The 26,337-nt window shown below is 40.8% G+C and overlaps 1 protein-coding gene across 1 annotated transcript in view; it reads left to right on the top strand.

The window, feature by feature from the left end:
• The first annotated feature begins 1,874 nt into the window (after nt 1-1,874).
• The window catches only part of CFAP47 (cilia and flagella associated protein 47), a 7,413,452-nt gene continuing 7,388,989 nt past the window's right edge, over nt 1,875-26,337 (top strand). The window contains exon 1 of the mRNA XM_044071840.1: nt 1,875-2,145. Within this exon, the coding sequence (XP_043927775.1) occupies nt 1,999-2,145 (147 nt within the window). The 5' untranslated portion in view covers nt 1,875-1,998. The remainder of the gene's footprint in view (nt 2,146-26,337) is intronic.

Raw genomic sequence — 26,337 nt, 5'->3', positions numbered from 1 at the left:
TGTGTTATGTGGCAGATTCTAGCGCCTGACAGGCAGCTAACTGTGATCTTTTTCTTGTTCAGTCTGGTGAGTGGGACGTCAGTGTGTCTGACTATGGAGTCACCTATAACAAATGTGTCTGGCATTGTGTTTGGCCTTAAGGGCTGTGACTGTTTAGCACACTGACTTTGAGAACTATGTGTTGCATGTCTTATGTCTTGAGGTGGCAGTTGCTTGGGTGTCTGCTTTGGAGGCCTCTGTAGTTTTGGTAGATGTTTGATCAGTGCCTCCGAGTATGTCTTTGTGTGTTTATGTGTTTGTTTTGCAGTTGTGATAGTTCTATGTGAAACTGGGTTTGTGGTGTGCGTGGTTTCCTTCTCCTCCTGTCTGGTCTTGCCAGTCCTGAGTTGAGAGAGCTCAGCCTCCAGTTTGGCTATATAGTTGCATCTCTCACATGTATTTGTGTTTTGTGGGAGAAGGAGTGGGTTGTCTGTGTACATGAGGCAATTGTAACATTGACTCAAGATGCCCAGATTCACCAGCTGAACAGGAGAGGATGCTAGCAACTGACCCTTCGACATGCTAGAAAAAGTGAAAAAGTTTGCTGTGTAACTGAGTCAGAAGGGACCTATAGGGAAATGGGTACTCAAGGGGATTCTAGGCTAATGTAGTACTTTGTTTAGTATACAAGTACTTTACCTATATAAAAATGCTTTAGGAGCAAGTGCTGAGCTATTGAGATAGAGAATAGACTGTTTAGATTGCAAGTAGAGAAGTTCTAAGGGAAAAATTGAAGAGCAGACTTTACGGAGCCAGAAATAGTTTAACCTTGTTTAACCGGCGCTGCCCGATGGTGCTCTATGGGCAACTCCGCGCTAAATCACGCCAAAGCATGCTAAAGCGGGCTTTATAGCAGGGGGTTGAAAAGACCTAGGAATTGACCCAAAATGGCCAATAGACTACAAGTTTCGGGCTGGAACCACTGCTCTAGGGACAAATAGGCTGCTCAGTGCTCCCCACTCCCACTGGTGAACAAAGAAGCTTCCCTTTATCCAAATAAGGATATGGAATAGCACAGGAACCAAGCCAAAGCCCAGAGATCAGCAAACTCTGAAGACTGGACTATTCTAGTTCAGTAAGGTGGGAAAACAAGATTTTTTTTTTTACAGAAAACAGAGGAAAAACAGACAGTAAATGCTTTTAAACGGCTAGCGCACTTGAGTGTGTTAGCCTACAGGTAAAATTAAGCAACAAATAACTTTTTTAAAAGTGCAAAACAGTTAATCTCTTTCGGCTTTTCCTGGTTAGGGGTCGCCACAGCGGAACTCCGGTCCGCTAATGATTGGTAGTTGATTTTTATGTGCAGAGTTACCAGCCCTGACGCACAACCTTCAATGAAGGTATGCCCATTCACGCATGTATCCACGCAGAAGACGCTCTAGCTGAGAATCAAACCGGACAGCGTCTTACTGTGAGGCGACAACGCTACCGCAACACCACCACCGCGGTTATGTAATAGTTGCATAAAACAGTTATTCTGTATATGAAAAATATCTAAATGTTATAAGAAACAGAATAAGGAAGTAACATGTTATAAGAATAAGCTTTTATTTAGGCAAAAAAATGAAGTTCTGTCCTTTGTACTGGCTGTGGGTATGTTTTGCCCTGCAAAATCTGACGTTTGTACCAAAAAAGTCCCACTTTGGGCATTTGAAAAGGTGGCAACCCCATAACGCTACTCAGCAAGCTTTTATAACTAACAAGTTAACTGTAATCTTTTAAACCTGTACATAAATGAGGACATAGTGGTGCAGATCTGACGCCAACGGCGTAAGCCTACCACGTCTACTTTGCAGTTTTTGCAGTTGCTGGGTAACGACGCCACGCTACAAACTTGACGGAACTGAGGGAGCAAGTCTTGTCTTACATGAGGCGAATATTCCATTGTAACTACGTTATATCATCATATTGAAATTTCTTTCTGTAATGTATTTGATAACTAGTCGCAGATAAATAGACATGGAAACCAGTGTGTCAGGTGTGAGTGTTTCGCCTGCTTTTGTGGAATTTTTAGACGTTAAAGCTGGCGAAACTTATCGGGCAAATGTAACAGTGAAAAACGTTGGTAAAAGCAGCAAAAGTATACGGCTTTATGGCCCCTCTTCAGTAAGTCTGAATAATAATCAAACGCTTGAATTCTGAGGGCAGCTGTTTTGCCATACCTTTTTCATTTCAATTGCAGGTATACTTGTCATTGTCACTTGTGTCTATGTTTTCGCAGAAAGTCCTCGAGTTTGCCTCATGTTCTTGTGTAGATCTTCATTAAAGTTTAGAGTTTCTGGTAAATCACCGATCCGTCAATGATGTCAGTCATAAGAGTTTCATATTTTTTTTATTGTTCAACTGTGTGTGTGTTAGGGTTGCCACCTTTTCAAATGCCCAAAGTGGGACATTTTTGGTACAAACATCAGATTTTGCAGGCTAAAACATACCCACGGCCAGTACAAAGGACAGAACTTCACTTTTCTGCCTAAATAAAAGCTTATTCTTGTAGCATTTTAGTTGCTTATTCTATTTCTTATGACATTTAGCTGTTTTATATACAGAATAACTGTTTTATGCAACTGTTACATAAAATATAGAAAATAATCTTGCCCTAAAAATCTCAGAACATTTGCTATTTTTACAATTTTTTTGCAGGACACAACTGCCCAAAGAGGGATTGTCCCTTGCAAAGTGGGACAGGTGGTAACCCTAGTGTGTGTGTGTGTGTGTGTGTGTGTGTGTGTGTGTGTGTGTGTAGATATATATTTATGCATGTGTGTATATATATATATATATATATATATATATATATATATCTATATTCAGGGCCGGTGTTAGCATTTTAGGGGCCCCCAGCATATGTCAAGTTGGGGGCCCCCTAGGGACTTCTAGTTTATGTATCATCTCTGATACCCCTCCTAAACAACCGTTTAGTTCATGCTACAAACTGACTGACCTGTAGCTACAATGCTCTTGATTACAGCAGGCCTGCGTACCACACTATGTTGGCCCATCCCACAAAGGGACATTTACAGTTACTGCAATTTAGTTGCACCAATGATACATTGCAGGAACTCTATGTACAGGTCTGGATGTGGGTGAAATGGTGCCCTGTGTCTACTGTTTTAGCCACCCAACACACACACACACATGGGTCTACTATACATGATCGAAATTGCAGAAAGCCAAAACCCATATGGCCAAGACCATATGTTCGACTTCTGCAATTTTGAACATGTAAAAATAAAAAATATACACAACAGTAACACACTTTCTAAGTGTTAGCACGGGGCCCCCCAGCACCCCCCGTGGGGGGCTATGCCCATCACACCACTCGTAACTTTAATATACCAACTCTGAGATCACACTACAGTGCAGACATGGAAATATTTCCATTCTGCACTGCATGGAGATGTCCGTTACACATGGTTGGGATTCCAAAAGTCGAACATATGGTCTTGGCCATATGGGTTTCAACTTTGTGGCATTTCGACCATGTGTAGGGGACCCCCCCATGCACACACACCATACTCTTCAATCTTCCTCTGATCGCCCCCCCCTCCCCACTTGCGCTTCTGATGCTAGCACATTACTTTTTTCTTCCTTTTCTCAAATTTTGCTTTACTCTTCAACTTTTTCAAGAAGCCATATCTTCCTACATGCTCTGAAGTGCATTTTAAAGTTTTTTTTCCTTTTACACAACCTTTTCATCCAATGATGACTTGAACAGAAATTTTGATTAAGCAAAGAAACTGTGTTGCTATTCAGCTTCAGTTTTCCTTGTTTCCTTTCAGCACACCTTTCCCTAAGTAAGCACAGTAATAACCATTTAGGAAATAATTCAGTTAAGCCAGAGCCACCAAAAGCCATTGGGTTATGCATATTCTGAAATACATATAGAACATTTTCCCAACTTTTTAATCCAGGTTGTACCAAAGGCTTAATGTTCAAAGTTGACAAAATAGTAACTCACAATAAACTAACAAGCCAATTGTTGTCTTGATACACAGGTCCTATCTTGGAACTGCCTTCCTCCCTAACCCCCCAAAAAAGACTGCCTATGCATCCCTCTGGTGTTAGACTACGATGAAAGCCGAGGTTCAAATTGCCATTGTCATGTGTTTCAAGTGACTACTGACATACATACTGTATACATAGCATATGTCCTCATTCCTCAACCCAAACTGTCAAAGGCAGCTACCTGCATACATGCCTGAAGTGTGATTGTGAGGAAAGTAAAAAAATAACAACTTAGTACACTGCCCTTGCACAAACTATAGTAACCCTTGTACAACTCTGAGGTCTGTCAGAAAAGTAAAAGAAAAAAAATTAACATACTGTTCTCAGTCCAAGCACAAGCTATAATATCCTCATGTGCACACTTCTAAGGTTTGACCATGATAACAATTAAAGAAGTAATAACCACACAACCCACCCCCCTCTCCCCACACACACATAACCTACAGCAGTTGTTTGTACACACACATCTGAGCAGAGCTGGTTTTAGAATGGATGCAGTTGAGAGCAGAGGCCATTATCATATTTATCCTAATAGGGTCATATCGAATCCCTGTTCAGGTTAGAGCATAATCAGAAAATTAGTTTTCCTCCTCATTTTCCCCAACTAGCAACAGCTTTTATTTTGGCCCCCATACAGTCAAGGATGATTAATGAAGCCCCATGTTTCCATTTATACAGTCTAGTGAGTGGGGGCATCTGTTGAAATCCTGACGCTAAAAGATTACAGTTCTACTATGTTCACTTCCAAAGGAGATTGCAAATTGTGTGTGTTTCTTGTGGTTGTTTTGTCTGCAGACTTATGTTGAATTACTGAGTACAAAGAACAAAATAATTATTACTTTAATAACTCTTTTGATCCACTCAAGCTGTTTTGTTTTCAGTTTTTGTTTCACATGCTCAGATATTCACACATTTTATTTCTTTTCAGTTATACTGCTCTGGTAATAAGATAATCAGGAATGTTGAGGACAGTGGGATATGGAAAAAAGCAAGTCTGGTTTAAGGTGCAATACTGCTAGAGATGACAGTGGGGCCCTGTATTGAATTACCAACTTGAGTGGTAAAGTGCGAGTCAGCAATGGGGATTAGGGGTGTCTGTAATAACTGGAAGAAAAAATGAAACAGGGCAAAAGGCTAGTAGGCCATGCATAGGAGACACAATGCACCTGAACTTTTCTTCTATCAACATCTTTTCTTACATACATATTTTCAGTTATGTTGCACAAAGTGGCACACTAGACATTTAACTATATACAGGAGTGGTTGCTATCACTGAGTTACATCAATAACAAACAGCATTGTCTATTCTGAACACTATGAAGTGTAAATGTTTACACTATTTGCATTTTGAACAGTACTACAAAATTGTAAGGTCTGATTCCTTTGCAGTCTGTACATTATACATTCCCCCCTAACCAGTGCAGCGGAATAAAAATATCCTTTATAAATGTGCTGCTTGCTCTAATGCACAGTAAATATATTGTCTGCCTGTGAAGATAATATCACAACAGTTTTATATATTTAAAATATATATTCTAGGACTAACTTGGATGGACGTGAAAGCATAAGTCAGACAGCTTCTATGGCTGACTTGTGAAAGGTTGATGAGAACAGTCTAAACCACACCTCTTAACTTTCCCTGATTTTGACTCAACGTTTAGCTTTGTTCCCCCTTAATCCTTCATAAAATTGGTGATTTTTTGGAAAAAATGTGAATTACTGTCAAAGGTAAAACAACTTCAAAAAGATCAACACATGGCAGGTTCAGGTTAAGGCACTTTAATCTTGCAACAAGGAGACAATAATGTGCTAATACAGAGTTTGTCTAACTAGAATCAGGAAGTGAAGCTATTCTTATACATTTCTTACAAAGCATTGCCTACTAAGCTGACGTAATAAATCACAAGTTCTTTCAATATTATTTCATAGCAGCTGTTTGTCCATGATTTTCTGCTGGCATATCAAGTTTACAAAAAAACTTCCTAAGAAAAACAATGTGGCCTTGATGACCACCGGTCAGATACAACTTCTCACTATGCAATGTTATTATTCAAGGTACTATGGCTAATTCGAGCACAAAGCAAGTACAGATTACAGTTCATTTCTTCAAGCAGTCTTTAAGTGTATCTGTCTTTTCTGCAGATGTGCATGTTCTCATAACACGAACAGAGCTGATTGTTCAAGTTCAGTAACATTATAGAAAGCAGTATTGTTCTATTCATTATTTTCCTGACCTAGCAGATAATCACCTGCTTCTCAGTAAATTTCCAAAAGGCATAAACATGAATTTTGCTGTGCTAGCAAATACTAGGTCAGAGAGCATCTTGCAATTTCAGAAAGCATACTGCAGTTTGAAAAGCGTCTTGTAATTTCATACAGAATTAAGCTGTACATAAAATAGAATGAAAATGTGTTAACCGTTTTAGCTTCTAATAAGCACTAAACATATACATTAATACATATTTTTCTAACATTTCCTCCGTTAATACTTTTTATTCTATTTTCAAAAGCATAAACAGTTTGCTTCTTCTCCTAACCTCTTTCTGTTCAGAATTTGCAGTTAAGAGGGTCATTCAGTTTAGACTTATGAAAGTGTTTCATTTTTCAACAGCTCTTCAATTTCAGTACTTTGATACAAAGTCTCAGAAACTGACATGTCTATAAAATCTTTGATCAATCTTTTCGTACAGGGAATACCACAACAAACACACACTCCTAACAGGAGTAATTCCACACAAATGGCAATCAGGATGTTCATTAGGATGCTACCCCACCCCCCCCAAACAAATTCTGGAAAAAATCCGTCAGTGGGTTTGGGCCTGGTTTGGTCATGGCCGACACTTGCTGAATCATCTCAAGATGGTCGTTTATCTCATGCTGGTTGTCAGGAATATACGAACAGCACTCCTCTTTTATTAAAGCGCACATACCACCTTTTGCCGCTAGGGTTAAGTCGAGAGCCATGCTGTTTTGAAACACCACAGTTCTCATAGCGTTCAGTTCATCAGTTACTAATTTGAGAGCAGAAAAAGTTGCATTGCTCATTACTTTGAGAAGTTTGGACAGTTTTCTCAGCTCCCAAATCGATTTCACTGTGCCATATGCAGGGGCTATACCTGCCCACGATATAATAGTGTCACTCAAGTCCATGTGTGTCAGTTTATCTTTATTTTTTACGAAGTTATGGTTTCTCCAGCCTGCTTCGATTTGTCCCACTGGATTCTCAGGTCTCTTGATTGGATTTCCAGGTTTCTTGGTGACCTCTCTGACATTTCGAATTCTTCCCTGAGGCAAAACTGCAGTGTGTCGTATGGCCGGAACCAGGTATCCCAAAAAACAACTGCCGGAACAATTCTCAGGTAACCATTTGTATGCCTTTTTCCCACACACAAAATAACAATTCTCTACTTTAATATTAATATATACTTGCCCTGCATGAAACATTTTCTTATCAATGATAGATAGTTGTTTAAAAAGAACAGGATTACGTTGTACTTAATCAACTGTTTTGTGCATTAATTCAAAATATGAGTCATAGTTTGTATCACAAATATAACCTGCATTATTAGCTTTGATATAACATTTGTAAGGAACAGTCACATTACAATTGCTCCAACCCACCTGAACAGTATCATTTTTGTAAAAACATACAATTCCCTTTTGTGTAACAGGCAGGTACAATGCTATTTTGTCTTGTGATTTCACAGTTGTAGTATCAAAAATCAAATTTTCCCAGGTCTCATTGACCCCTAGGGGGACAGCAGTCATTAACAATCCCCCGTATGCTGTTGGTATAGCTGTGCAAATCCAGCAATTCGAAACATTAAAAGTTTCAGCATACACATATTTAATTGCTTGGTAAGTGTAAAAGTTCGGATGCCAGTCTATAAGTAATGCATCTCGTTTATTCAGTTCAGCTTGTGTGGCTGGAAAAGGGAAAGGCCACAGCAAAAAGATTAATGTTATCAGTATAGTTAACAGAATGATCATGCAATACTTCTGAGGTTGTTCTGTATTTCTATTTGCTCCGTATCTGGTCATTTTGTTCTTGTGTAACAGTAACAAGTTTTTTGTCCAGTTCAAAGTTTTTAACCAATTTACAGTGTGTCAGATGAATCCAGGACGCTCGCTCTGTGATCTTGACTGCAGTGGGTGTTGACAGTAGCACTTGGTACGGCCCTTCCCACTTCGGTGATGTCCAGTTCTTCCTCCTGATGACTTTTACCCACACCCACGTGCCTGGGACTACTGCTGCTTCCGATGGTCTGGTTTGTTCTTTATCTGAAACAGAATTTAACTGCAAAAGTTGTTTATTACTTAAAAGTCATCTCATATATTCTGCAAGTGAACTGTCGGCCTCCTGGTCTGCAGACATGAGAGGTTTCCATTGAGGTATATAATATGCCCTCCCAAACAGTATTTCAAAAGGAGTTAACCCCTTTGCATTTGGAACAGTTCTCATGCTCAACAGTGCCAGAGGCAGGCAGTGCACCCAATTCTTTTGTGTCTCACTAATTAATTTCCTAAGTTTGTTTTTCAAAACCCCGTTATGCCTCTCTACTAATCCTGCGGATTGTGGGTGGTATGCACAATGGTTCTTTAAGGAAATTCCGAAATATCGGCTCAACTGTTGTATAGTTTGATTTACAAAGTGTGTGCCATTGTCACTAGATCTTTTCCGGTATGCCAAATCTAGGAATTATTTCTTTAACAAGGACTTTTGCAACAGTAGCTGCATCTGGATTTTTGGTCTGAAAAGCTTCCACCCGTTTGGAAAACATATCTATAATGACAAGACAATACTTCTTATTTTCGCATTTGTTCAGTTCTATGAAATCCATACAGATAGTATGGAACGGGTACGGTGGTGTTGGGAAACTCCCTTGCTTAGGCTTCAATGCCCCTTGTGCATGATGCTTGTTACAAACATGGCATGCTGCACAAAAATTGTTTGCGTAGTTTGTAAATCCATATGCTGTGAACACTCGGTTCACTAACTGTACCATCCCCCCTGTTGAGACATGGCACTGCCCATGGCTCAACAAAGCTGCATATCTAAACAAATTAGGCGGCAAAATCGGTTTTCCTTCTTTGGAGATGTACAGCCCTTTCTCAAGAATTGCTCCTCGTTTTATCCATTTCTGTTTTTCTACTTTCGTAGTAAGTGTCTGCATTGTTTTCAACATTTCTAAATCTAAAATCTCAGAAGGTTGTAATTCCTCACTCAAAAGAAATATTTCTGAAGCTGAAGCTGCCTGCTTTGCAGCTGTATCAGCTCTCGCATTACCTTTTGAAATCCTATCCTGTTGCTTGGTATGAGCTACACATTTACAAATAGCTACTTTCTGAGGTAACTGAATAGATTCTAACAAATCTAAAATAAACTGCGCATGATTAATTGGTTTACCAGTAGATGTTATCATTCCTCTATTCTTCCACTGTTGCGCAAAAACATGTACAGTAGAAAAAGCGTACTGGCTGTCAGTAAAAATGTTCACACATTTACCCTTTGCCAAGGTACATGCCCTTGTCAAGGCAATCAGTTCTGCTGCTTGTGCAGATAAGTTGTGTGGTAAACACTTTGCACCTAAAATCTCAGTATCAGAAACTACTGCATACCCCACTAGGTTCTGCCCTGTAGGACCCCTTCTGCATGAGCCGTCCATGTAATATGTCACCTCGGCATCATCCAAGGGAACGTCCATTAGATCTTTTCTAGGCAGTGTCTTTTGCTCAATCTCCTGCAGGCAGCTGTGTGGCGAGCCATCCGCAGGGGTTGGGAGCAAGGTAGACGGATTCAAAGTTGTACATCGTTCTATTGTCATATGAGGTTGGCTCAAGAGTATAGTCATACAGGAGAGATGTCTAGCAGGAGAAAGATAAGCTACTTTTTCTTGCAGTAAAATAATCGCTACTGCATGAGGCACTCTCAATGTGAGAGGGTGGAACAACACTACTGAGGCCGAAGCCTGTACTGCCATTGCAGCTGCGACTACTGCTTGTACACAGTTTGGCAAGGATTGCGCCACTGGGTCCGGCTGTGATGAATAGCAAGCTATGGGGCGTTGCTTATCCCCATGTTGCTGTGTTAACCCTGATGTCATATAACCTTGCTTACAATCTACAGTTTGGAAAAAACGTTTATGATAGTTTGGTAATCCTAAAACTAATGAGGATGCTATCAATTGTTTCAGTTTGCAGAAAGCTGATTCTGCTTCTGGTGTCCATTGTAACAAATCTTGTGCTGCCATAGGCTTCTTGTATATCAAGTTGGTAAGTGGAGCAGACTCCAAGGCATAGTTTGGAATCTAACTCTGACAGAAATTAGTCGTACCCAGGAAGGACATCATTTCCTTCTTGGTAGTCTGTTTGGGTGCTTGTAAAATTGCTATTTTCCTATTTTCATCTAATGTTCTGCCTTCTTTGGATATTACATATCCCAGGTATTTAACCTGCTTTCTCCAAAGCTGCAACTTGTTTTTGTTTACTTTATGCCCTTGAGTGGCTAGAAATTGTAGTAATGCTTTGGTATCTTCTCTGCATTCTTGCTGTGTGGGGGCTGCCAGCAGGATGTCGTCTACATAAAGTAAAATCTGACTGCCTCTTGGTGGGCTAAATCCCACCAAGTTGCTTGCCATTTCTTGTGCGAATATTGTTGGGCTTTCACAATACTCCTGTGGTAGTCATGTGTATGTATATCTTTTCCCCTGAAATGTGAATGCAAACCAATATTGGCTGTCAGGGTGTATAGGTATCGAAAAGAACGCATTGCTAATATTTACCACAGAAAAATACTTCTGTTGAGGCTTCAAATCATTCAATAGGGTGTGTGGATCTGGCACAGTAGGTGCTCTAGGTATTACTGCGTCATTTACAGCTTGTAAATCTTGGACCATACGCCATTCTCCGTTTGCTTTCCTGACAGGAAATAAGGGTGTGTTACATGGTGAATCGGGAGATTCTACCAGTACTCCTTCCTTAAGTAAAGCTGCTATTATAGGTTTGATTCCTACTTCTGCATCTTTCCTTAAGGGATACTGTCTCTTGTGTTCTAAATGCTGATTTTGGCGTGATAGTAACTGGTCCTGCTGTACGAATTAGTCCTACATCTGACTTCCCTGTTGACCAGAGAGTTTCTGGTATGCTCCGTAAGGCATTTTCTTCCTCTTCTAGTAAGAGTGCTAATCAGCTGTCCTCACTAGACTGCAAGTGTACAGCTGGGTGTGTCTGTGTTATCCAATTTAACTTCTGCTCTCCCTGTTCTGACAATTCTAACTCCGTCTGTTTTTCCCACTTTGTGACTCTTTGTCCTAGGTCTGCCCATTTCACATTCTTGTCCTTAGTTAAACTAATATGTGGTAATCAATTTGATTTATAGAGTGCAAAGAATTCCTGGGGCAATGAACAGCTAAGTACACTGTTCCCTTCTGTGTCCCAGTACAGATTACGTAATACTAATCTGTTTGCATGGTTTTTGAACAGTTCTTGCTCATATTCCTTATCAGGTCCTGGTGTGCTACAATAATACAGAGTACAGTGCAACAAATGCTGTTTATCAGTGTCAAGGGAGGGGGACTTACTGATGGCTACGTTCATCAGTTCTTCGGTTACTGCCCCTGGACCAGTCGTGACCAAGTCCTGGCTGTACCAATAAAATGTTTCGCCTTCCGGTAGCACCACAAAAGTATCCATTTGTCGTTGTGCTTCCATACCTGCATAGTCGGAACTACTGCTATGCCAAATATCTGCATAAGATCTCTGCCCAAAAGGTTTACCGGGCATTTTGCAGAAACAACAGTTTTGCTTTTCTGGGTCATCCCTGAAAGAGGGTCAGTTATTGCTATGTTATGGGAGGGTGGCTCCTGATACAGCTGTCCATTAGCTGCTTTTACTAGAATGTAATTAAATGATTCTGAATTTTCTGGTAGTTTGGAAGGATCTATCGGGGTCCGTGAAGCCCCTGAGTCACACAAGAATTTTACTTCCCTCCCCTCTACCAGAAGTGTAACTTCCGGTTTTGTGTCTGCTAAATAGAGCTCTAGGCTCAATAATGCTAAGTCTAAAATTTCACTTTCTTCACCATCTGCAATTTCTTGCACTTCCTCTATTTCTTCTGTCACATTCTCTACTCCCGCTATCACATTTGCGTTTGTCTTTTCTCGGTTACTCCCTTCTAGTGATTCTTGACTACCATATAGTCAGTCCTCACCCTCCTTATCTTCCATGGCTACCTTCTTGTTTTGCTTGCAATCCCTTGCTAAATGTCCCTTTTTTCCGCACTTAAAACATTCACCCCTTTTCTTTCTCTCTTCAAACTCCTTTGATCGCTTATCAGATTGTTTGTTTCCCTGGGCATTTTTCTTGCCCTTTTTCCCGGACTGTACTACATAAACTTCTGCTCCATCTTCTACAGAAAATACTTGGGCTTTCTTTTTCTTTTTACTATTAAAATGCCTTTCGGCATGTCTAGCATATTCAAGTAGTGACTGTAATCTACTTGTACGATGGTCTACCATGTGTTTTGTAATAACGCTGCTTATAGGCAAAATACTGCCTTTCAAAAATGCATTCTTTAGCTGCTGCTCATACGGGGAATCATGTGTTTGGTCTTCAGGTACTTGCATTCCACAATAGTTATTAAAACACTCTAATAATCTAGCATAATATCTGTCAACAGTTTCACCTTCTTGTTGGATGCACTGATTAATGCAAGTCCAGTCTGCCCTAGGCTTCCATTTCTCAGAGATTCGGTCTGTTAGACCTTTCACTCTGTTATCCAGTTCTGCGTTGCTATGTGGGAGTGGCTTGTGTTCTGCGTCACGGGGATTCCAGTTGCCACTGATCATGTGCCAATCTGGACCTACGCTTTGTCTAACTACTTTTTCTACTTCTTCTCCATTTAAATGATAACTTAACCTCATGCCCTGTAAGTCTTCTAAGAATTTTCTAAAATTAACTTTTGGATGGGGAATTCCCCTCTGTGACTTTCCGGATGTCTTCCGGTGTCCACGGTCTATATACTAGGAGAGTCGGGTCCTGCCTGAGGATTTGGTACTTCTATGAGTGGACATATCTCTTCTTCACTCATAGCTCGTGAATTTTTGTTCATTTGATATAACTCAGTATCCCCTCTTAAGTTACGTGTTCGAGACCTAGTCTCGATGGGATCTCTGACATATGGTTTTGGCTTTGCGGTGACAGCTGGGTATAGCGGAGGTGGACCAGCTTGTCCACTCGCTTCATATTCTGGTGTGGGAAGCGGAGGGGCTGATGCTATTACCAAATTATTGTCTTTATCTAAGAACATAGCTTTTGAATTATTACTTTTTTTGTTCCCTACGGTTTGCTTCCTCAATCCACCTGTGTGCCTGAGGAATGCCTAATTGACGTTGCTTTTTTACCTGACCTTTTGCTTCAGTTTTAAGCTGTTTGACAAGTTTAATAAGCGGGGAGTTTTCTAATTTGCCATCAAATTCATATTTATTAACCCATTTTGTATAGTACCTAACATTGTCGGCACGCTGTAATTGCATATATTTTGCATCTTCAGTTAACGGTGGATCTTGGGAACTTTTTGTGCACTTATTACCCATATTGTTCTGACTGTTAGAATGTTACGTAACCCTTCTTATTTTCATGTGGTACCGCGATTTTTCTTTTTCACAGTTTATCTAGAATAACTGCCTTACCTATTCTGTTTCCCTGATCTATGACAAGACTGCAATCTTCCTGTCCCTGACTTGTATAAAAAAAAATCTCCTGACAGATTATTCAAATCAAGTCCCTGATCTAAAACAGAAAAAAGGTAAATCTCGCCTTACCTGAGCCTCCGTGCTTGATCACCAGGCTCGATGGAAAACTGTTACCTCGTCCTCCAGTCGCAGATCAGAAAAGTGGCTGGCCTCTTTTGAATGACAGTTCAGTCGGATGTCTTTCAGAGCAGAAGAACCGATGTGGTCTCTTCCCCGTACGGTTTCATGCCACCTGGCCCATTTGACCTGAGGCGAAGTTTTCCGGTCCGAAGGACCAATCTGTCAAAGGAAAACAACTTAAAAAAGATCAACACACGGCAGGTTCAGGTTAAGGCACTTTAATCTTGCAGCAAGGAGACAAAAACGTGCTAATACAGAGTTTATCTAACTAGAATCAGGAAGTGAAGCTATTCTTATACATTTCTTACAAAGCATTGCCTACTAAGCTGATGTAATAAATCACAAGTCCTTTCAATATTATTTCATAGCAGCTGTTTGTCCATGATTTTCTGCTGGCATATCAAGTTTACAAAAAAACTTCCTAAGAAAAACAACGTGGCCTTGATGACCACCGGTCAGATACAACTTCTCACTATGCAATGTTACCATTCAAGGTACTATGGCTAATTCGAGCACAAAGCAAGTACAGATTACAGTTCATTTCTTCAAGCAGTCTTTGTTTAACTGTATCTGTCTTTTCTGCAGCTGTGCATGTTCTCATAACACGAACAGAGCTGATTGTTCAAGTTCAGTAACATTATAGAAAACAGTATTGTTCTATTCATTATTTTCCTGACCTAGCAGATAATCACCTGCTTCTCAGTAAATTTACAAAAGGCATAAACATGAATTTTGCTGTGCTAGCAAATACTAGGTCAGAGAGCATCTTGCAATTTCAGAAAGCATACTGCAGTTTGAAAAGCATCTTGTAATTTCATACAGAATTAAGCTGTACATAAAATAGAATGCAAATGTGTTAACCCTTTTAGCTTCTAATAAGCACTAAACATATACATTAATACATATTTTTCTAACAATTACACTTATAAATAATGACAACCATTAGTCATAAACTACTTTTATTTCGGAAAAAGTACATTAATTTCAATGTTTCATGCAAATGGTAGCAATATTTTAAAAGTGTTCCTGATTATTTCAGGATTACACAAGCAAATCAAAATAAGTACAATTGTAACAAAATATTTGAATTGTCATAAAAAGAAAATGCCCAGATGCAACAGGTACTACTATCAAAATGAAAAAGTCTTATACCCACATACATGTTACTTGTTTGCAAGTGGGAGAGATAATGCATATTAATAATTTAAATGTCTGGCCATTTGGTATGAGTGAAGCAGAAAGGCACACAAAATATAATATAAACTTAACTGTAATTTGAAAAGCACTGCAAGTTTATCCCCCCCCCCCCAATGGGAATGCCAGATGAATAGGGGATCTATGAAAGTTTTGCAACACTAAACAAAAAACCTAAGCGGGTAACTTACAGATTCAAGGATCCTTTTTATTATTTTCCTCACAGACAATTAACAGGAAACAAAGCAGGTGTTTCTGGACAGTCCAGCATGGGACCTAGCAGTTTCCCTGACGACCCTCCTTTCAGGTTTCCTCTGAGCTGACGTCGGCACTAAGGGCTGTGAAAGACACTGCTTCCCCAAAGCTTTGTGAAACGTAACGAACCAGGCCTTAGTTTCAAGCATTCCTTAGCAACACTCATTTACATTTTTCGAAAGTTGTATGTTTTTTTTTTTTGTCAGAACAGTTATTGGTGAAGCACAATGAGCTTACCATTTTCTGCCAGACTTTAGCAACTAGAGTTAGCATAACACTATAACAAGATTTTAATTCTTGCCAGGATATGTTTGGGAAGATCAAACACCAAAGACTAAAGCAACGTTCAAAACGTGTTTTACCGAGCTGGGCTTCCTTGAAATAAACCTCCAACTTCTCTAACCTGTCCCAAAATGCTATAATCTCGTAGTAGGAATACGAAGTTAAGAGGGTGGGTATCTCCTCGTCAGTATGTTATTTTAAATAATTTAAATCCTATCTTGCCCTACTGCTTGTGTACAGCCAGCAGATGGGAAAAAAACAGAAATGCACATAAGGAGTCTTAAGGAAGCTTTCAGTAATGGGAGGAGCAACCCACGGCTGCTGAATGGGGGCCCTCATTCGCGGGGAGGTAATCGGGGGCTCCCGCGGGTGCCTAACGCCGGCTATGTGTGTGTTCTTTGAGATTTGATTTACATACACACACACAGACACACACACTAGATTTTGAGAATCGTCTATTCATGAGGTTGTAAGAAAACTACCAGACCACCAAGAAAAATGCAGCAGACCAAGGAAAAACATGGACGGCAAAAAGGAAAGCTCAATCTGGGGACTGAGCCAGTTGACAACACAGACGAGAATTGAACTAACGAATATGCAACAGCATCGGCAAACACTTTAACAGTTGATTCAGCACCCTTCAATACAAAACTTTGGGGGAGGGGTGACCATTGAACAATAAAAAATATGAAACTCTTATGACTGACATCATTGATTCATTGCTGGTAAAACTCAGTATGTCTACATCACTATGGGAGTTGATGACAGTGCCCAGCTTGCTGTCATCTGCAAATTTGGACAGCTATAAACCTCTGGTTTTGGCTCGCACCTTGGGGAAGTATATCCCAAACAGCAGGGGCTCCAAGACTGATTCCTGGGGAATGCCGTTTGTTACGGGTCTACTACTTGAGATAGAACTCACTCAGTCGAAATAGGGGAATCTATCAGTGAGCTAGTCAGCTACCCATCTGGTCACATATGGATTTACGCCAAGCTGGGATAGTTTATCTATTATGCCTGAGTGGGGGAATAGTGTCGAAGGCCTTGGCCAAGTTAAGGTAGGTGGTATGCACCATCTTTCCCTCGTCCATGGCTTTGGTGACTGACTCAAAGAAGTCTACCGAATTTAACAGGCATGATTCCCCTTGACTAAACCAAACTATGTGGGATCAAGAGTTTGGAGGTTGCTGATGTCCATGATAATACATTCCATGGCCCTGAATATCAGGCTAGTTAGGCTGATTGGTCTATAATTGCCTGGATCGAAGGGCGCTCCGCCTTTATGCAGAGGGATGACAGTGACCATCCTCCACTTGGCTGGTACAAAAACTGGTACTCAGGCTTAGGTTGAATAGGGTGTCTAATGGTGCTGCAAGTTCCTGCCTGAGATGATGCAGGATGTAGCCTGGGATGTTATTGTGTCCCATGGAAGCTATGTATTTAGCCTTTGAGAGGGTGGTAATGACTTTTCCGTATAGATAAGGGTTGGGGGGCAGGTGCTGCGGATATCCTGGACTACTGATGGGGGGGGGGGGCAGAGGGTTGAAGTTTTCACTGAACATGTCTGCCAGCGAGTTGGCAATATCCACGGCATTTGTGTACGTGATGTCCTTGACCATCAGTTCTGAGCAGATTTGGGTGTTTCCCCTTAGACTGTGGCCATATGAGAAGAAGGCCTTATGATTGTCTTTAGTAGATGTGGCCAACTTGGACCCAAAATTTAGAAGAACTTCACTAATACTCTTATTTGCCTGTTTAGGCCAAGGAGAGATTGCTTCCAATTTGGCACCTGTTCTTTCTTGGTGCTGGACAGCATTTTTTTCCTTTTGTTGTAGAGTCTATTTATAGCTGATGTCCACCAGACAGGTTTACTCCTTCTTGAGGAGGAGGAGTTTGTCCTGTTAGGTATTGCTGAATCCATGCATTTATATAAATGGTCATATAGTACTTTGGTGTAGGTTTGGACATTAGTGTCAGTTCCTACTGTTGGGAAGGGGTTGTGAAGCCATTTAGACCTTCCCTCAAGAAGTTGTAATCAGCTTTGGAGAAGTTTTTTGTTTAACCCTAGTGGGGGGGGGGGTTCAGGGGAGATGGTGACTTCGAAGGTGACCTCTCTGTGGTCTGATCTTACCAGGGATGATGACACTGCAGGGATCCTGCAGTGGTTTCCTATGTTGGTTAGTACAAAGTCCTAGATGTTGTCACCTCCTTATAGGGGTGTCAACCAGCTGGTCTAAGGCATTGGCATTGACGAAGTCAAGGAATCTTTAAGCATTTGTGTTCTGGATCGAGTTGTTCTTCCAATCAATGGTTGGGTAGTAAAAATCACCCAGGATCAGGGTATAGGGTTAAATCTTAATAGATTTGAGCAGGTCCAGATAGGCGGTGTGGGCATTCTGAGTCAACGTTGGGGGCCTGTAGCTAACTATGATTGGAATAGGGGTCTTGTTAATTGTTAACTGCTCCTGGAGCATCTGTTGTGCGTCATACGTTTGACCAGCCTGGAGGTGTGTATATTATAAAACACCACCTCTTTTGGCTTTGCTGCCCTCAGTTTGGGGTCTGTATGTATGATAGGATGAGTAACCAGGTAAGGCTGGGGTGCTGTCCGCAGGTTTGAAGTAGGTTTCTGTGACTACACAAATGTCAGCATCTTCCAGGGTTAAGAATGCTTGCAATGAGTGTAGTTTCATGTTGAGACTCCTAGCATTCAGCACCGTGACCATTAAATTGCATTTAGATGAGATTCTCATGTTGGCAGCTTTGACGTCAAGGCATTGCCTAAAAAAGGCACTATTGGGAAGGCAAGAACTTTTGCCAGGAAACTGAAGCCCAAGGAAGACAGATGCAAGCCATCTCTGGCAAAGCATCGTGGTGTTGTCAGTCATGTCTTCCCAGGCCGAGAAGTACTGGATCCTCTTAGAATGACACCAGAAACTAAGCCAGTTGTTTAAGTTAATCATTTTTTGTTGTATTGAGGCATCATTCTGGGTGACCATACAGTGCTGCTTAAGACTAGTGACATACCTGCCTGAAACCCATATTCCATGAACTTAATCATGTCTTATCTTCATTTAGTCCAGAGAGGTACATCTCAAGTCATTCACATCAACATGTACTATGACAGAGTCATAGCAGTACTTGTTGAGGGACTTGAGTGCACGGGTGATGTGGCAGATTCTGGCACCTGACAAACAACTTACTGTGATTTTTCTCCTTATTCAGCCTGGTGAGGGGTACATCTGTGTGGCTCACAATGGAGTCTCCTATGAATAATATATTGGGTTTATGGTGAAGCCTTGATGGCTGTGAGACACAGGCATGTGGACTATGTATGGTAGGCTGTGGAGTTTGTGCGAGCTTTTGTCTCGGAGGTCTCTTTTGTTTAGGTATGTTTTTGTTAAGCACCTCTGCATTTGTGGGTGTGTGGTTGATGTTTGTGGTGTGGTGCTTGTCCAGACAACCTTCTCAGTGCCAGGTATACTGGCTTGTGAGGGAGAGATCATAGACTCTAGGATTTTAAAGTAATTGCCTTTCTCACTGTCTTGTTGATTTGTAAACAATTGAAACTGTAAGGATACAATCTTGGTACCTTGAGATCACCTTGGACCCTACTCTTTCATTGGTCAGGATTACCTACAGTATTATTAGCAAAACACCCCACCATCTAAAACTTTGCTGTAGAATTTTACACCTCTTTAACCCTACAGTTTCTAATGCTTTGGTTAAAAATGTGCATCCCTAAAATTCAGTAGCATTTTATAGCTTTATCTTTTAACTAAAACATATTTAAAATGCAAACTACTATAAAAATCTGCAGTTTTGTTCTTGTAGAACCCCTTACTTGTTCATCACTGCCCGTTTTACAGTGGTGAAACTGGCTACCTGTAAATGACCGATACACATTTCTACTTTGTTGAGAAATTTGCAAGCTGTTAAAAATGGGACACTTCCTACTGAAAACAGCATTACAAATCAAGCAGCATAACTGCACACTTGGGGACAGCCAATAAGATAGCTTTATTCTCATTAGTCTTCATTTTAAAACCTCCACAGGCGAAAGTACAATCTCTGGGCTAGGCCCAGCTGTTTGAAGTCTGTTACCTGCAGTAATGAGGCAGCAAGAAACACTTCAATTATTCAGAAACGCACTAAAAGCAACTTTTTAAGGACACCAACTGCTTTTGTTTCCATGCCAATGTGTAGTTGTTAGAGCTCATGCTGTCGTCACATTTTTCTTATAAAGGTATAATTTTTAACAAGTGATTACTGGTAGAATGCTTACCTTCCCTGTACATACTATAAATAATGATTTCATTTGCATTTATAATTATAACTAACATAAATGTATTGTTTATACTTGGCTATTTTACTATATGTAACTCAGTGTACTCTTTATTATTTGTATAATTTTCTGTTTGTGTCTTGCACCTTGATGCCCAGTTCATGGCTGAAAATAATTTTTTGATCAGCCCACTTACCTGGTTATCAAACTGAAACAGACAGGTAAATAAATATTGCATGTCTTTTGTTTAATTTCACTCCTGTCTTGCCACTCTCATGTCTGCAGTTTGCTTTTTCAGGTGTTCAAACTGTATAACCTTTTCTAATATTAAAGTTGGCTCAGGTTGTAGGTTTTGTGGAACGTTTGCAGTCTTTAGTTTTCAAATATAATTATGTTCTTATTTGTTCATTTTTAGTGCTACCAAACCCCCTCTGCTAGTTCATACAGATGTCACTGTTGCTTCTACAGACTTGCTTCCATTCTAAACACTTTATGGAAGTGTGCTCTTTCGTGTATCACATTTTTTTAGGTGTAGAATTTTCATCTACTTTACTGTCACAGGCGCAGATGTTAAGAATTTTCCATCAGCAAATGTGAAAGCATAAAAATTGGTTCAATGTCTGTCCCCATAGCATAAAGCAGGAATATGGAACTTACTTGAATGTCTTTACTTTCCAACTTGTCTGCTATTAGGTAGTGTGTAAACTTTTTTCCATATTAAGATGTACTGGTGATTGTGCAAAGTCAAATATGTCTATTAGATATTTTATCATTTTGATGTTTTTTTTTTTTCTGGTGGATTACATTTCGTTGTTTTGATGTTTTTTTTTTTCTATTTATTTATATTTGTTTACTGACAAGGTCCAACCTGGGACTTGAGGAGATTTTCAGAAGAAGCCCAAGGAGAAACAATCCCCAGTATAACATAAATACATTAAACATTATACTGTCTTTACTTGTTTGACAAACAGAAGAATAGAGCATTATACAAAATTTGCATAAATGTAGGGCAATAAGAAGTCACCATTAACAAAGCTATTACGTACGAGTTTTAAGTATAAATGTAGAGACGGTATTACATAGAAAGAAGAAACGTATATGTATATTGTAGTATTTGAGGATTAATTGATAATTTAGAGTGTCACCAGAGTAATTTCTGCTGTGTGTTTCAAATCTTTGTTAACAAGACACTTGACAAGATACCTGGTTGAACATACATAAGCTTATACACGTAGTGCATTAATGTAGGTTGGATAGCAATATTCTCTTTTACACATTGCGCACATTGCAAAAGATCATTAGAAAAAACACATTTTACATTTTATATGTTTCAGCTGGAGATGGTTTTACCTCCAACATAAGCACATTTGGCTGAGTAAAAGGAAGTTATAGACAAAATGAAAAGCAAAATATGCATCCAGATCATGTACCCAAACTAATGCATAATCCTGTTTAAAGCATAGTTATTACTGCATGTTTTTGTCCCGCTTTCTACATAATCACTAGCATTTGATCCGACGTTGTCCTTTTCATTCTTCCTCACGAATGGGGCTAGGATCCCATCCTTGGATCTGACTCTGCCCACAAGAAGGGTATTGTCTGGGAGCTGCCTATCTGGACTCTCCATGCGCTGTTTTTGCCACCGTCAACCCCAGGGCGCTCTCCAATCATCATAATAAATTGATTTTGAAAGGATTACTTCCATCTTCTGCTGGGACTCAAACCTCCTCCAAAGTTTTGCAAGTTGCCTCATAGCCAAAGAAAAGGCATCTTCCTAAGTTTCAGCAAGCTTCCTCGGAATAGTCAGAAAAGATACGGAAGGTCTTGGATCCGAAGTCTGTTGGTCCACCCTCAGATCCACAGCACTCCTCAGATCCAACTGGCTCAGTCCCCAGAATGAGGTTTCCTTTATCGTCCACCTCATTAACGGATCCGACTAGTAGAGTCTGTATGCTGAAGTTTGTTTTAAAGCCTGTCTCTCCAGCTGTGCCTTCTCAGTTATTCCAAATGCAGCACAAACATTCTAGGTGAGCATCCACAGCATCCTACAGAACTTCAAGGAGTTGGACAGTGGTAGATGTGGACAGTGGTAGATGTGGACAGGATGAAGGGGAGCCAACTCCTTCCCCTCCCGAATCTGTGAGTATACCTGCCCAGCCAATACTGTCTCCTTCTTCTCTGATCTGACCTGCAGTTTTAGAGTCCCAGGATTTCAGATCCCAGAGAGGTTCAGCGTTGGATCTGAGGAGGAAGCTCCCCTCCTCGACTCCGGTGTTCCTAACCAGTCCTGCTCAGATATATTTGGATCAGATCAGGTCTTGGATTCCAGAGGTCAGTACTGGATCTAAGGGGTTGGGTTCAGCTTTGACTTTGTCACATCCATCCCTTTCCTTCAGTGCCTCAGCCCTAGACAGCTCAAATCAGATTCTCTCTGGAGGGCTCAGATCCGGGGTTGGGCCCGACCTCCTGTCTTCAGCTGCTTTGGCTCCAAAGAAGGAGGGAGAGGTTTCCCTGGTTCTCTCAGCCTTTCAGGTAGTAGAAAGAGCTTTCTCTTTGCATAGAGAGCCATCCTGTCTTATCTAGAATCCTACCCAGTGTCCCTCGTTGGATCCGAGCTCTGAGGCTGTTATACCTTCTTCTCAGAATCAGACAGTTCTGGCAAGCCTCCACACATGTTCTCCAGAAGATTCCCCCCCTTCTGACACCTCTCCCAAACAGCTCATGGAAGAGGTCCCTCAGAAGAGAATGTGTAAGAAGAAGCACGTAGACTCCCCCATGGAGTCTCTCATGGAAGGCACTGATTTTAATAAGGGTTGAAGGATCCCTCTGCTCACAACCTGATGATGTCTCCTGTGGGGAGATCCTGGAAATCCTCAAACAGAAAGGTGGCTGGTCTTCCCAATCCTTCCTTGTCTCAATGAATGGCTCCTCACTGCCTCATCCAAGCATCAACTTCTACAAGCTAGAGATTACTTGCTGCAGATCTCCAATACCTTAGGCATCTTAATAACTCATGCCATATCAAACTTAGTTCCCATACAGACTGGAATGTATAGGAACTCAACTGAATACTACAACTCAAATGGCATCATTACCTTCATCACATCATTGAGGAATCAGGTGCGGACAATACTGTCTCATCTGTCCCCTCCAGCAAAGCTAGTACTACAAGCTCTTGGGTCGATGTCAGCTGCCATTCTTCTAGTTCCTCTAGCAAGATTCCTTATGCAAATCCTTCAAAGGATCTTGGCAGTACAGTGGTCCATTGTGTACCAGACTTTAGCTTTTCCCGTAAGCCTCACTCCAGTCTGCAAACATCATGTTAGCTGGTGGATCCAGCCCGACAACCTGTTTCTGGGCAGGCTATTCTCTCTTCCTCACCCAATCACCACAGTGATCATGGACACTTCCCAACTGGGGTGGGGGCATTTCCAAGGAAAGACGGTCCAAGGCACTTGGTTCCCCATGGAGACCAAGTTGTATATCAGTGTCCTGGAGATGAGAGCAGTCCTTCTATTCCAAGCCTTTCAGGATGTTCTCCCTCTAGGGAGTATTGTAATCCACACCGACAGTATGTTGATAGTCTGGTACATCAGCAAACAAAGAGGAAGCATTCCTACCCGCTCTGCAGAGAGTGCATGAAGGTCTGGGAATGGGATATCTCTTCAGAGTGCTTTCTCATTGCAAAGCATATACTGAGGAAAACCAATGTGCTGACAGACAGACTCAGCAGGTCCATTCTAATTCCTGATGAGTGGTCCTTCAGTCAGTCAGTCAGTAGCGAATATGACCATCAGTCACTGGGGATGCCTTGCTGCGACCTATTTGCATCGGCCCTCAACAAGTGCAGCAAGTACTTCGCTGTGATGCCCCCTCTAGGGCAGTCACTGAGGGATGCTCTGATTCCCAATTGGCCCCTGGGTCTCCTCTATGCCTACCCTCCTCCTCCTTTGATCCCGAAGTTCTAACAGAAAGCAAACAGGCTTAAGAGCTCAGTCATCCTCATTGCCCTACCCTCCTCTTTCTTTGATCCCAACGTTCTTACTGAAGGCAAGCAGGCTGAAGAGCTCAGTCATCCTCATTGCCCCCTACTGGCCTTGACAGGACTGGTTCCCTTTCTTCTGCTTTCACTTGAAATATCCTCCATGGATACTGGAACCCACTCAGGATTGCCAATCTCATCCATCAGGAATTCAGCATCCCAATCTCCATGCCGTCAAGCTGACTGCATGGTTTCTCCACTTCCATTGATATTCAGATAGTCTAGGATTGTTTCCTCAGTTTGTGACATTATCTTGGCCTCCCAGAAGGCTTCCACCAAGAAAGTCTACAGAAGCAATTGGAAAAGATTTTCTATTTGGGCTTCCAATCAGAATACTGACCCCCTTTTCAACACCTAATTCATCAATTTTTCTTTCTCTTACTACTCTTTTTAAGGAAGGGGGCTAGCTTTTCTATTATTAAACTTCAGTTGGCAGCCATTTCCAACTTCCACACTGGAAATGAATCATTCTCTGTGGCATCCTCCAGATTATGTAAAGCTTTCATGAAGGGGGTTTTCCTCCTTAGACTTCCAATAAAGGATCCCTGTCCTCCATGGGATATATTTGTGGTCCTTCAGGGGTTAACTCGGAAATCCTTTGAACTGGTAAACGAATGGGATATGAAGTTTCTTTCTTTTTAGTAGCTATCACTTCAGCAAAAAGAATTTCTTAGCTCCAGGCCCTTTTGGCTAGGCCATCTTACATTAATTTTCATGATACAGACAAACTGCTGTTTTCTGCCTAAAGTGGCTACAGACACTAACATTAACCAGACCATACAATTGTCAGTTTTCTTTCCAAACTTTACAAATAAGGGTGAATATATGCTTCACCTTCTTGACATTCACAGGCACTTATGTATTTTTATCTTCAAAGGACAAAAGAAGTACAGGAAGTCTGATCAGCTGTTTGTATCCTTTTCCCCTAATTGCTATTCAGGCAGTTTCCAAAATTACTTTGGCCAGATTGGTTACTGATTGCATTCTGTTGATTCTCAAAAAGGTTTAGAATTGCCTCGACCTCCTAGAGCTCATTCTACTAGATCAATGCTACTTTGTCTGCTTTTTCATTGAGAACATCTTTTAACGATATATGTGCTGCAGCTACTTGATCAAGAACTCGCACTTTTGTTACACATTACAAATTAGACATTGTCTCCAGTTGCAGAGCTTCATTTGGTTCAAATGTGCTCCAGCATGACCTTCTGTAAGGGCCTCCTGAGAATTATGTAGTTGGGGAATCTGAACCATTTGTGAGGAAGAATGAAAAGGACTGCATCAGATTTAGAAGTTATGTACTTACCATAACCTGGCATCTCTGTTGTCCATTTTCATTCTTCCTCACCTTCCCTTCCAGCCATTCTCCCCTGGGCCTGTTACTCCTAGAAACATCTGTCAGATGACATTGGAACCTTTAAGTTCCTTGTTTGAGCATCAAGCTTTTTCTTAGATCTCTTCTATGTCTATAATAAGTGGAAAATTAGGCAGTAAACTCTATTTGAGGAGTTGGGGACAGAGTACAGCATTAAGGGTAGAGGAAGGAGCTTGAGAATTGGATCTGAAGTTTTGTGTATGCGTCAGAGTAGGGTCTGAGGATCGGATCCTAGACCCATTTGTGAGGAAGAATGAAAATGGACAGCACAAATGTCAAGTTATGATAAGTGCATAACTTCTGATTATAAAGTTTAAGATATGATATTTTCTTGTATCACCTTTCATTTGTTTTCATTTAGTGTATTTAAGAGGGAAGAAGACTTTTTCTCTCAATATCATTGGTTATTCAACAAAATAAATGAGGTATGATAGTGATACTCCCCATCGCAAATAAACTGATACTGATCCAAAGTTATGTGTCTATGGTGCTGGCAACCTAGGTTCCACCAGTGGCCAGAGTACTGGTGGGGTGAAGGGAATGTGTGACTGAAGACCTGCTAAACTTTTCTGGAGGAATGAAAACTGTCCCTGGAGAGTGAAAGTTACACAGCTTAAAAAGACATAGCAGATTCTCTTCATCGCTCACCATATATAGGAAGTACAGTTTTTTAAAGCATCTGAGCACACTACATGCATTTACAGTGTGGGTGGTATTAGAGCGGGGGATATTAAAAGTATTAATTTTCCAATATGAAACATCATGGAACTGCCATCCTGTTAGAGAATGGATGATAAACAGTGATGTTGTGTAGGAGCCACAGCTTTGAGGTAACTTAGAAGATGGGAGAAAAAAACTTTGATAACTTGACAGTGCTACTCTCATGTGGATTGGAAGTATATTATACTTTACTAAAGTCTATTATTATTCTTCTGTGATTGAAAGTATATCATTAAGTATACCTATGCAGCTGTTCAACTTTATATTTGTT

Source organism: Protopterus annectens, chromosome 5.part0, assembly GCF_019279795.1.
Source record: "Protopterus annectens isolate FY-2018-M chromosome 5.part0, PAN1.0, whole genome shotgun sequence".
NCBI lineage: Eukaryota > Metazoa > Chordata > Ceratodontiformes > Protopteridae > Protopterus > Protopterus annectens.
This window is presented reverse-complemented; position numbering and strand designations above follow the sequence as displayed.